We start from the raw sequence: 12,034 nt of genomic DNA, 5'->3' as shown, positions 1-12,034 counted from the left end.
ATAAATAAATAAATAAATAAATAAATAAAGCGATGCCCAGGTTCTATATGGAGTGCTGCAGTCACTCCAATAGACGCATCCAGAGGGATCCGGCTCCCTCTTCCTCGCCTGTTTCTGCTTCCTGTTATAATATACACAGCCACTAGATGGTGTACACTTCTAGCTTTAACATTTAAGAAACTATTCCTGAGCCTCACCACCAATTTCAACATAAAACAAGGAAGCCCAGGAAATCAAAACTTACTTAGTGTGGTTTTGGTACTGGGGAGCTAAAGAAAGCTTCCCAAGTTCATTATCCCCCTCCTACCATTCCCACTCCCAAGGTAGGTATAATGCTATGAATGGTCTAAGCTAAGACAATTATGAAGGCCACATTTTCAGTATGAACGTTCACTGCGCTGAGCAAAAGGAGTAAAACGATCACTCCATTACTAGCCACTATTTTCTATGCATGTTGGGGACTTTTAGAGGGAAAGGCTGACTTTGAGAGGGAAAGGCTGGCTGGCCAAGGATAGAACTTGGGTATTTCTGGGTTTCCTGGTTAAATACCATTATAATCTAACCCCATCTTTAGAATAATAGCTGTAATTGCTTTAATAACTGAAATTGGGTACACTTATTTTCTGGCTGTTGCTGTCATTTCTACTTAATAGCTGGCATGTTCTGGTTTGGCCTTTTCTTGCTTCTGCAGTGGTTAAGGTTCCCGTATTATCTGAACTCAACAGTGAAGAGGACAAAGTTGACTGCCACAAAACTGACTGCTGACTGGCTTTGGATTCTAAATTCTAGGCTAGCTCTAGCTTTTGGTGCTAATAAAGAATGTCACTTATGTGGCCTTGCCCCTATGGGTTTATTTCCCTCAGGAATCTTCTGGGGAAGACTGGCTGCTCAAGGACAGGATTTTGATCTTAATATCATCCTACTTTTAACAACTGGATTATATGTTTTTGAGGAAGAAACATAGCATGTTCTACTTACATATTAAATCTTCAGGACATAAAATTCTAAATAACTAAAACAAAAAAAACTCTTCTATATTGTCAGTTATGACAGAGCTGACTACTCTGTCATAAGCTGACTACTACAGTGGTGAGACTTTTCTCATTTCTCATAAAATGAGAAAAAAAGAAAGATGGACGAAAAAGGAAAGCTTCTGAAGAGATACTGCCATATTAAATGCCAGAAAGATCCAGCCATAACATGGCAAAAAAAAAAAAAATAGATATACATAAAAAGCAGGAGATATAAACATAGGAGACAGAATCACAGGAAAAGGAAATAGGGAGTCTCATTGTTTTTATGTAAAGGCATAATGTCATTATTGAAGGGAAGTAATCAGCAAACTTTTTCTGTAAAGGGCCAGGTAGTCAATAAGTATGGGCTTTGCAGGCCATATGTTACTACTCCGCTGTTGGAGGAAGAAAGCAGTTACATGTGTAAACATGCAAGAAATGTGCAGGGTTGTATTCTGATAAAAGTGGGTTTTTTTTTGTTTTTTTTTGTTTGTTTTTTTTTTAACAAAACAGCCATAGTTTGCCCAACCCATTTTGGAGAGGGCAAGTACAAACAATCTGTTGTTACTCCCTTATATAAGAGCAGCCTCAATATCTGTCAAACTCCTGAGAAGTACTGTTCAAACTCAATTAAACAGGTATGCTTTTTGTGTGTGTGTGATTAGAATGCTGGTTCCTTATGCTTTTTAAAATTTAAAATAAACTAAAACTGAGTATATGAAAAACAAATGGTATTTATGTCCAAAAAGATTTTTAAGTATTCACATTTCTATAGGGGCTGAAAACGTAAGTCTTTAAAAATTGATCTAGCCTTATTACAAGCAAAAAAAAACAAAACAATACAAAAATCCTATGGAATTGTCATAACTCATTTTGCAAAATACTGCCACTAAAAGCTATAAAGCACCTATTGGGGGAAAAGCACAATGTTAGATAACCTCTCTGTAGGTCTCATGCCCACCACCAGTTCTCATGACCACATCAGAAGGCATTTACCCCACCGGCGTTAACTGCATTTTGTCCAATTTTCAGGATCATAAGGGGAGTCACACTGACTTAAACACTTGGAAATATTTTCTACTGGCAGGCACCAGGTGACTCTGGTAGCTAGGTAACTTTAGGAAACAAGGTGCTCCCACCCACAGTCTCCCACCTCTTTATTCTGCTGTGTCTGCTGCCACCTCCAGCGCCTTTTCAATGCTTCCTTCTCGACTCCCTTCTCCATCAGTGCATACAAAGCTTTCCGCAGCATCAAGTCCCGATCATGGAAACCCCACATCCCTGTGGCAAAAAAGCATAATGGTAAGATACCTCAGCTTGACTCTGTTGATTGATGTATTTTTAGTAGAGACAGGGTTTCACCATGTTGGCCAGGCTGGTCTCGAACTCCTGGCCTCAAGTGACCTCCCCCCTGCCTTTTTACCCTCCCAAAGTGCTGGGATTACAGGTGTGAGCCATGGCACCAGGCTGCAAATAATATATTAAGTTGTAAATTGACTTAATTTTTTGTTTATTTGGTTTTTTTGTGGGTTTTTGTTTTTGTTGTTGTTTTTTTTGAGACAGAGTTTCGCTCTGTCCCCCAGGCTGGAATGCCATGTGTGGTCTTGGCTTACCGCAACCTCCGCCTCCTGTGTTCAAGAGATTCTCCTGCCTCAGCCTCCCAAGTAGCTGGGATTACAGGTGCCCACCAACATATCCGGCTAATTTCTGTATTTTTAGTAGATACAGGGTTTCACGATGTTGGCCAGGCTGGTCTTGAACTCCCGACCTCAGGTGATCGGCCCACCTTGGCCTCCCAAAGTGCTGGGATTACAGGTGTGAGCCACCACGCCTGGCTTTTTATTTATTTATTTATTTATTTTTTGAGACAGAGTCTTGCTCCGTTGCTCAGGCTGCAGTACAGTGGTGTGATCTCGGCTCACTCACTGCAACCTCCGTCCCCCGGATTCAATGATTCTCCTGCCTCAGCCTCCCTAGTAGCTGAGATTACAGGCACCTGCCACCATGCCGGGCTAATTTTTATATTTTTAGTAGAGACGAGGTTTCACCGTGTTGACCAGGCTGGTCTCAAACTCCTGGCCTCAAGTGATCTTCCCACCTTGGCCTTCCACAATGTTGGAATTATAGGCGTGAGCCACTGCACCCAGCCCTTACTTTAAATGTTAAGCCTATTTACAGCGGGACATGGTGGCTCCCACCTGTAATCCCAGCTACTTGGGAGGCTGAGGCAGGAGAATCACTTGAACCCAGGGGTGGAGGTTGCAGTGAGCCAAGATCATGACCCTGTACTCCAGCCTGGGCAACAGACTGAGACTCCATCTCAAAAACTAAATAATAAAATAAAGTAAGTGTGTGTTACAAAGGACTGCTAAAAATGTATCTTTTTCATACACCAAAAGAATAAATATCAAGTAGAATTGTACACATACACACACATCTAGCTATACATTGCTGGTTTACTCCTACTCACTACTCTTGGGGTCAGCTTTCAAAGCCAGCCCAAGCTAATATCTGTGCTCTCTTCACTATCTCACTCACAAAGGTAGGGCTCACTCCCATTTCCTGTTGTGCCAACATAAACACACAGACACGCAAATATGCATGCACAATCTTGCTCTGAACCATCATTTCTGCCTAAGATCAAGGTTGTCTGGATCAAGTCCTACACATGAGATTTGACTCAACTGCTTCCTTTCTGCAGGCAAATGGAGGACTGCTTTCAAGACTCACCAAGGGAGGCTGCATGCAGGAGACAGTTCCCATCTCCAGTAGTTGCCAAAGGAAGCAGCCTCTGACAGGTGGGATCCACACTCACCCACCAGTTCAAACGCCCTGTAGAAACAAGATATTGGAGGAAAAGGAGATTATCCATGAAGCTCTTCCCACCTTCCTATTTCTAAAACAGACTCCAAAGCAGCCTCCTCTAGGAGGCCTACCCAGAATAAAACCATCACTCGATTACTCTTTATATCTTCTTCACTTATATCTAGTCAGTCAGAATCTTGTGAGCACAATTGGTTAGATCAGTGAGTAGTGTCAATTTTGTCCCAAAGGGACACTGGCAATGACTGAAGATATGTTTGCATGTCACAACTGGTAGCGGGATGCTACTGGTATCTAATGGGCAGAGGTCAGGGATGCTGCTAACCTGATATAATGCACAAGGCAGCTTGCAAAACAAAGAATTATCTAGACCAAAATGTCAATAGTACCAAGGTTGAGAAACCCTGGGTTAAATGATGAGGCTAAGGACATAAGTTGAAACCGTTGACTGCTTGGACTGGCTCTGATTCCTTCCCTCCACTCAGGAGACGAGTATGTATCACAGCAACAAAGCTCAGCAAAAATCCATCATGAACAAAACAAAAACAACTCAAAGCATGTATTTAAGGTGTCTTATGAGTATCATCTGCATATATGACAGTATGTCAGCATGTGTGGGGTGTGACTTTAAAGGAATAAGCAGTAAGATAAAGTACACAAAACACCCAAGAAAATAAGTTTTAATTCCATACAGTCATCCCACAATTGCCAACCCATTATTTACATGAGGAAAATATTTTATGAGTGATGCGTAAGTTTTCTTGAACTACTGCGGAGCATAGTTTCTTGAACTACTGAAAGAAAAACTGGCTTATAAACTCCCCAGACTTAAAATTATTAAGTTAGATAATTTACTAACTTAAAAAAAATTACAAATAGATGTATATGGTTAGTATAGAAGGTTATGAAATGAAAAATAAAAGCTTCCTTTCCATGCCCTCATCTAACTCCAGTTCTTATCCCATGCAAGCATTTTAATGCCTAATTAGATTTTCCAAAATTCGCAGCTGCCTTACCCTGTAAGAATTAATTTTAACAATAATTTAAGATAAACACAATTACAAAGGTAAATACATTTGGGGGGATAGGTTCACTACTGTGCATCATCTACAGCATTGGTCATTTTTGTTCACAAGGGTGTTCCAGGGCCATTTATAATTAGTTGTATTTTTTTCATGTATTGATTTCTAGGTATTGATTCCTAGGCCTTTTCACATGTATATCTGGTTTCTCTTCCATCAAACAGGAAATTCCCAGAGTAAAGTATCTAATCTGCATCCTTTCTTTAAGGACAGCACAAGTTTATCCCACTGACTCCTGACTTTGACTGCAATCAGATCACACACTTAAACTGGAAGCTATCGATCAAGCCCAGCCCCTCCACAAGGCTGCCTGTAGGTGGAGAGTAGAGGGAAGAGCATGGGAGAGGAAGCACTCACTGACCTGCCTGTTCCAAGGCAACCAGCATGGACTGCTCAATGAGGTCTCTCTCTATGAAGCTGCGGAAGTCTTCATTATACACAGTGAGATCTGGAAGCTGGAAGGCACAGATGGGCATTTCCAGGGGGTGCTCATTGCTCCCCCCACCCCCACCATTGGAGGAGACATGGGACCGGGCCAGGGAAACAATGCTGGAGCTGGCGTGGGAGATGCCCCTAGACAGGCGTTTTTCTGCAATGAGAAATGGAGTCACCTTAGAACACACACAGCCCACTTGGAGAACTCTACACTGATGTGGTGATAGTTACCTCTCAACAAGGTTTACAGTCAGAGAAAAACTAAGTCTAACTGACTACTGAATTTCAGAATCCTTTTTCTGAAGCCAAATACAATTGGAGAAATAGAGAAAGTATTTTTGCAGGCACTCACATTAGCACCAAATATCCATTCCTCTTTCTACCCTTCTTTGGAATTTGCCTGATCTTCCCCTCCCTCTGACTCTGTCTTCCTCCACTGCCATTATTTCCCAATGTGATAGGGACCTATTCATTTAGCAATTTAGTCATTGTTTGGTGGGAGGAGAGGGAATAAGGGAAGTGAGGTTTCACTAGACTAGAGTTAGTCAAATAATCTCTCTGGTAATTTCAGGGTCTTGGAAAATACCTTTTCTAAAGGGTATTTTCATTCTAGAAAGATTATAAAAGATTTCCATTATAGAAAAGAAAATCCTTTGGGAGGCCGAGGCAGGTCGATCACTTTAGGTCAGGAGTTCGAGACCAGCCTGGCCAACATGGTGAAACCCTGTCTCTACTAAAAATACAAAAATTAGCCGGGCATGGTGGTGTGCCCCTGTAATCCCAGCTACTCAGGAGGCTGAGGTGGGAAAATTGCTTGAACCTAGGAGGTGGAGGCTGCAGTGAGCCGAGATCATGCCACTGCACTCCAGCCTGGGCAACAGAGCAAGACCCCGTCTCAAAAAAAAAAAAAAAAAAAAAGACAATCAACAATAAGTCTTACACATTTGGGAACTTTCTTCCTACATCAATAACATTAATGTATATTGCTTACTACAACTTTTCTCAATACACATTATTTATCAGAAATTTATAGGGACAGTCAATTCTTAACAGTCTATAGAGGAGGGCAATAATATAGATAGTACCCCACATCATTTCATTTGTTTTGAATACATGACACTTGTAATTCCCAAGCAGATATTCCATTGTGATTATAATTTGCTCAGTGCAGTATTACAGTACATTTGTATGGCTTCAATTATGTAACAATTTAATGATGATCCAAAGGAGGCAAAATTTCAAAAGCATGTTGGGCCGTTCTTAATACAATATTTGCAATATATGATACACAAAATAAACTGAGTTGTCTAAAGTTATCTTATAGTGATGTTATTTTTAAAATACGTTTTAGTTTTGTTTTTTGTTTTTGTTCTTTAATTGAGAGAGTCTCGCTCTGTCACTCAGGTTGGAGTGCAGTGCTGCAATCTCAGCTCACTGCAACCTCTGCCTCCCAGGTTCAAGAGATTCTCCTGCCTCAGCCTCTGAGTAGTTAGGATTACAGATGCATGCCACCACACCCAGCTAATTATTTTTGTATTTTTAGTAGAGATGGGGTTTCTCCACATTGGCCAGGCTGTTCTCCTCAAACTCCCGACCTCAGGTGATCTGCCAGCCTTGGCCTCCTAAAGTGCTGGGATTACAGGCATGAGCCACCACGCCCACCTTAAAAATATTTTTTAGGTATTCGTAGGCTGGGCATGGTGGCTCACACCTGTAATCCCAAAACTTTGGGAAGCCAAGGTAGAAGGATCACTTGAGCCCAGGAATTCGAGACCAGCCTGGGCAACAGAGTGAGACCCCATTTCTACAAAGAATCAAAAATTTAGCTAGGCGAGGTGGTGCGTGCCCATGGTTCCAGCTACTTGGGAGGCTGAGGCGGTAAGATCCCTTGAGCCCAGGAGGTTTAGACTGTAGTGAGCTGTGTTCCGCCAGCCTCACTCCAGCCTTGGGGGACAGAGGAAGACCCTGCCTCAAAAACAGTACCACGTGCCTATGGTAAAAAATTAATATACTATCAAAAAGTATCAAATGATTTCACAAGGAAGTCTTCTTCTCATTCAAAATTCCTGATCCCTTCCTCAGAGGCAAACTTTTGTATCCTTCTAGAAATTTTTATGCATACAGAAGCATATACAGGTTTTGGTCGGGCGTGGTGTCTCACGCCTGTAATCCCAGCACTTCAGGAGGCCAAGGCGGGCAGATCATGAGGTCAGGAGATCGACACCATCCTGGCTAACACAGTGAAACCCCATCTCTACTAAAAATGCATATACAACTTTTAAAATAGTCTTTTAAAACACAAATGAGAGTATACTACATACACTGTATTGCATCTTATCTTTTTGAAAAAAACTATATATATATTTTTATATGGAGTCTCACTCCATCACCCAGGCTGGAGTGCAGTGGCTCAATCTAGGTTTACTGCAACCTCTGCCTCCTGGGCTTAAGCAAGTGTCCTGCCTCAGCCTCCCGAGTAGCTAGGATTACAGGTGTGCACCACCATGACCAGCTAATTTTTGTAATTTTAGCAAAGACAGGGTTTCACCATGTAGGCCAGGCTGGTCTTGAACTCCTGACCTCAGGTGATCCACCAGCTTTGGCCTCGCAAAGTGCAGGGATTACAGGTGTGAGCCACCATGCCCAGCCCCTTTCTGAATAGATTTTAGAAATTTTTCCAAAACAGTACACCAAGTTCTACCTAATTCTTTCTAATGACTGCAGAGTATTCCACAATATGGATGATTACAATTTACTTAACCACTCCTTTACTAATGGACATTAAATGTTTTCAGGGATAGGCACAGTGGCTCACACCTATAATCCCAGCATTTTGGGGGGTCAAGTCAGATGGATTGCCTCAAGGAAAAAAAAAAAAGTTTCAAGATGTAATTATTGTAAAATAATGCTGCTGTGAGTAACCTTATATGCTGCATTTATGTATTTCTTTTTTTAAATTTTTATTCATTTATTTATTTACTTTTTTGAGACAGTCTAGCTCTGTCACCCAGGCTGGAGTGCAGTGGTGTAATCTCAGTTCACTGCAACCTCCGCCTCCCAAGTTCAAGCAATTCTCCTGCCTCAACCTCCCAACTAGCTGGGATTACAGACATGTACCACCAAGCCTAGCTAATGTTTGTATTTTTAATAGAGATGGGGTTTTACCATGTTGGCCAGACTGGTCTTGAACTCTTGATCTCAGGTGATCCGTCCACCTCGGCCTCCCAAAGTGCTGGGATTACAGGCGTGAGCCACCACACCCGACCTTATGTATTTATTTAAAGGATACATATGTGCACATACACATATATGATAAATTGCTAGATATTAAATTGCTAAGTCAGAGTATGTATGCATTTTAATTTTGATAGATATTGGCAAATATTAACAAATTACCCCCCAAAGAGGTAGTGGTTCTTTCAATTCTACCTTTATGTGAACTTTATATCAACAAGGAGATTGTTATTCTCCTTCCTCTATTTCTTTCACAGTATCTGAGGAAGGCTTTTATACAAGATAACACTAAAGATGCAGAGATGCAGTGAGGGACTGCAGCACCTGGGCAGACTGAGGCCCCCTCAATCTGGGTTCAGCTGGGAGAAGGGGAAGAAATGGAATCACCTCCAATGAATCACTAGACTTTATGACTCCATTTAACAATCCCCTCCCTTCCTACTCCATATACGGAAACATTCCCCAGTCACCCCAGTACCTTGAACGATGTCATCCTGCCGTTGGAGGATGGGTCGGGGAGGGCGAGAAGGCTCTCTGTCAGAAAATCCTTTTTCAGGGGTCCTGGAGCCACCAATCCCCTCACTAAAGGATGGGGGTAGGTTCCCAGCATGGACTTGACGTAGCTGTTCAAAATCACTGAGGGCGGCACTTACGTCCCAATTCTTTCCTGTCAGGAGACAAAGCAAAAAGCAAATTGTGCACCCATAGTATAGAGACACAAAGATCACACTAACTATCCTATCAAAACCAGCATGCAAATACGCATGCACATAATCATTCTTTTTTTCCTTACCCTGCTTTAATTTTCTTTATAACACTTCAATCTAACTTACCAAATGTCTTTACTTACTTATTTGTTGTCTATTTCCTAAGTAAGTGCCATGAAAATAGAAACTTTGTCCCTCTGAACTAAAAGAGCCCTTAAAGATCTAGTAACCTAAAATTAAAACTTCCTTTTACAGATAAAGTCTAGAGAAGTAAATTATTTGCCCAAAGTCACAGCTAGTTCACACCAGACCCAGCAGGACGCAAGCCCAGGTCTCCTAATTCTGAGATCCAAAGAGGTTCTTAGTCTACATGTACTCTAGTGTGCCCTAAACCACTAAACCTGCATATAAGATCATGGGCTTGTGCATTTTCTAGTGAAAGAGTTCATAGCTGTCATCAGCTTATCAAAGGCAACAGTATTTCCCCCAAATTTAAGAATCACCATTCTACTAAAGAAATGACCCTGAGGCCCGGCGCGGTGGCTCAAGCCTGTAATCCCAGCACTTTGGGAGGCCAAGACGGGCAGATCACGAGGTCAGCAGATCGAGACCATCCTGGCTAACATGGTGAAACCCGGTCTCTACTAAAAAATACAAAAAACTAGCCGGGTGAGGTGGCGGGCACCTGTAGTCCCAGCTACTCGGGAGGCTGAGGCAGGAGAATGGCAGTGAGCTGAGATTCGGCCACTGCACTCCAGCCCGGGCGACAGAGCGAGACTCCGTCTCAAAAAAAAAAAAAAAAAAAGACCCTGAAAGATAAGATTTGTCATAATGCATTTTTCTGATGCTTTCTCCAGCTAAATTATTCAACAAATATGCATTGTATAATTGCTCACACTTCTTTCTCTTCTATTCCATCTACCACCACCTTCATTCAATTCCTATCACCTACTGTCCTACCTCCAATCCATTCCAAAGAATCGCATGAGATTAATCTTTCTAAAGCACAGTTGTGATGATTTTAGTTCCATAATCGAGATTTTTAATGGTTTACCACTGCCTACAGAATAAAACTCAGGCTCTTTGGCCTGATACTCAAGGCTTTATATGTCCTGGCCTACTTATCTGGCCTCTTCTCTGTGCTTCAATGTACTTATCCGTGAAAATGCAGATGATAGTAACAGAACCAACCTCATAGAGTTGTTATCAAGATTAAATGAGCTGAAAGCACTTAGAATAGTGCTTGGTTTTACTTACAATTTTACATCTAAATCATGACTGATGATTTTACTTCTAAATCATTACATTAGCCAATTGTTCTGACTCCCTTTGCTCACTCTGTTCCAGTCATCACTGACCTTGCTGTTCCTAGAACATGCTAAGTCCACTCCCACTCTAGGGCCTTTCCACTGACTATTCCCTCTACCTAGAAGGTTCTTTCCCCAATATATCCACACAGACAACTCCTCATTAGCTTTAGGTATTTGCTTAAATATCACATTGTTAGTAAGGCCTACCCTGACTTAAAAATCAAAACCCACTTCATCATTCCCTTTACTCTTCTCCATAGCACTTAACAGTTTATAATATACTTTATAATTTACTTAGTTATCACATTTGTTGTTTATTGACCCTCTCTCCTGCTAGAACATGAAGGCAGGTATTTTTGTTTGTTTTGTTTTGTTGGAGCATCCAGAACAGTACCTGGCACACAGTAGTTACTCAATAAATATTTGTTGAATTAATGGAGAACTCTTCTCCTGAATCAATGCATGAATGAGTGACATCTGCCTTGAGCATCAGATCTATACTTCCAACTGTCTGCAAATCTCATTAAAATCAGGTCTTCCTAACAATCCACATGGCCAAATTGAGTATCCATCATTTTCCTTCCTAAAACTTGCTGCGTCTCCTCTTCCTACATTCCTTAAATCAGTAATGGCATCACAATCCCTCCAGGCCCTGAAACTTCAGTCATTTTCAGCTCCTCAAGTTTCCTCAGATCACACTCTTCCCCTTCCCTCACCATCAAGTCAATCTTCATAGTTGTTTGTACCCCTAAAACATCTCTCAAATCCATTTCTTATTATCCATTTTTATTGCCACTGCCCCATTTGAGGTCCTCATAATCTTTACTTGGTCTTTGGTCTTTTAGGAAGGAATTCTCTATCTGATCTCTCTCCTCCTAATCTCTTTCCTCTCTAATTTGTTCTTTATAATACGATAGTTTACTTTTGATTTCTTTCTCTTCTTTTCTATTATCAGTATTGAACAGTCCTATTAGCCAGGTGTGGTGGTGTGTGTTCGTAGGCCTAGCTACTCAGGAGGCTGAGATGGGAGGCTCACTTGAGCCCAGGAGGCAGAGGTTGCAGTGAGCTAAGATCACACAACTACACTTCTGCCCGGATGACAGAGTGAGACCCCATCTCATACAAAACAAAACAAAAACCGAACAGTCCTATTGAAATACAATCAGTTAACTTGTTGTTGTTATTGAGATGGAGTCTTGCTCTGATATCCAGGCTGGGGTGCAGTGGCACACTCTCGGCTCACTGGAACCTCCTCCTCCTGGATTCAAGCAATTCTCCTGCCTCAGCCTCTCAAGTAACTGCGATAACAGGCGCATGCCACCACTCCCAGCTAATTTTTGGTGTTTTTTTTTTTTTTGAGACGGAGTCTTGCTCTGTCGCCCAGGCTGGAGTGCAGTGGCCGCATCTCAGCTCATTGCAAGCTCTGCCTC

The 12,034-nt window shown here is 41.7% G+C and overlaps 1 protein-coding gene across 1 annotated transcript in view; it reads right to left on the bottom strand.

The window, feature by feature from the left end:
- Positions 1–12,034, bottom strand: part of OTUD7B (OTU deubiquitinase 7B) — a 95,995-nt gene that overhangs the window by 22,269 nt on the left and 61,692 nt on the right. Inside the window, exons 3-6 of the mRNA XM_011973640.1 lie at positions 9,066–9,254; positions 5,280–5,507; positions 3,744–3,845; positions 2,167–2,294 (exon numbers count right to left, since the gene is read on the bottom strand). Of these exons, the coding sequence (XP_011829030.1) occupies positions 2,167–2,294; positions 3,744–3,845; positions 5,280–5,507; positions 9,066–9,254 (647 nt within the window). The remainder of the gene's footprint in view (positions 1–2,166; positions 2,295–3,743; positions 3,846–5,279; positions 5,508–9,065; positions 9,255–12,034) is intronic.

Source organism: Mandrillus leucophaeus, unplaced genomic scaffold (assembly GCF_000951045.1).
Source record: "Mandrillus leucophaeus isolate KB7577 unplaced genomic scaffold, Mleu.le_1.0 Scaffold139, whole genome shotgun sequence".
NCBI lineage: Eukaryota > Metazoa > Chordata > Mammalia > Primates > Cercopithecidae > Mandrillus > Mandrillus leucophaeus.
The sequence above is the reverse complement of the archived record's forward strand: the minus strand, read 5'-3'. Positions and strand labels throughout refer to the sequence as shown.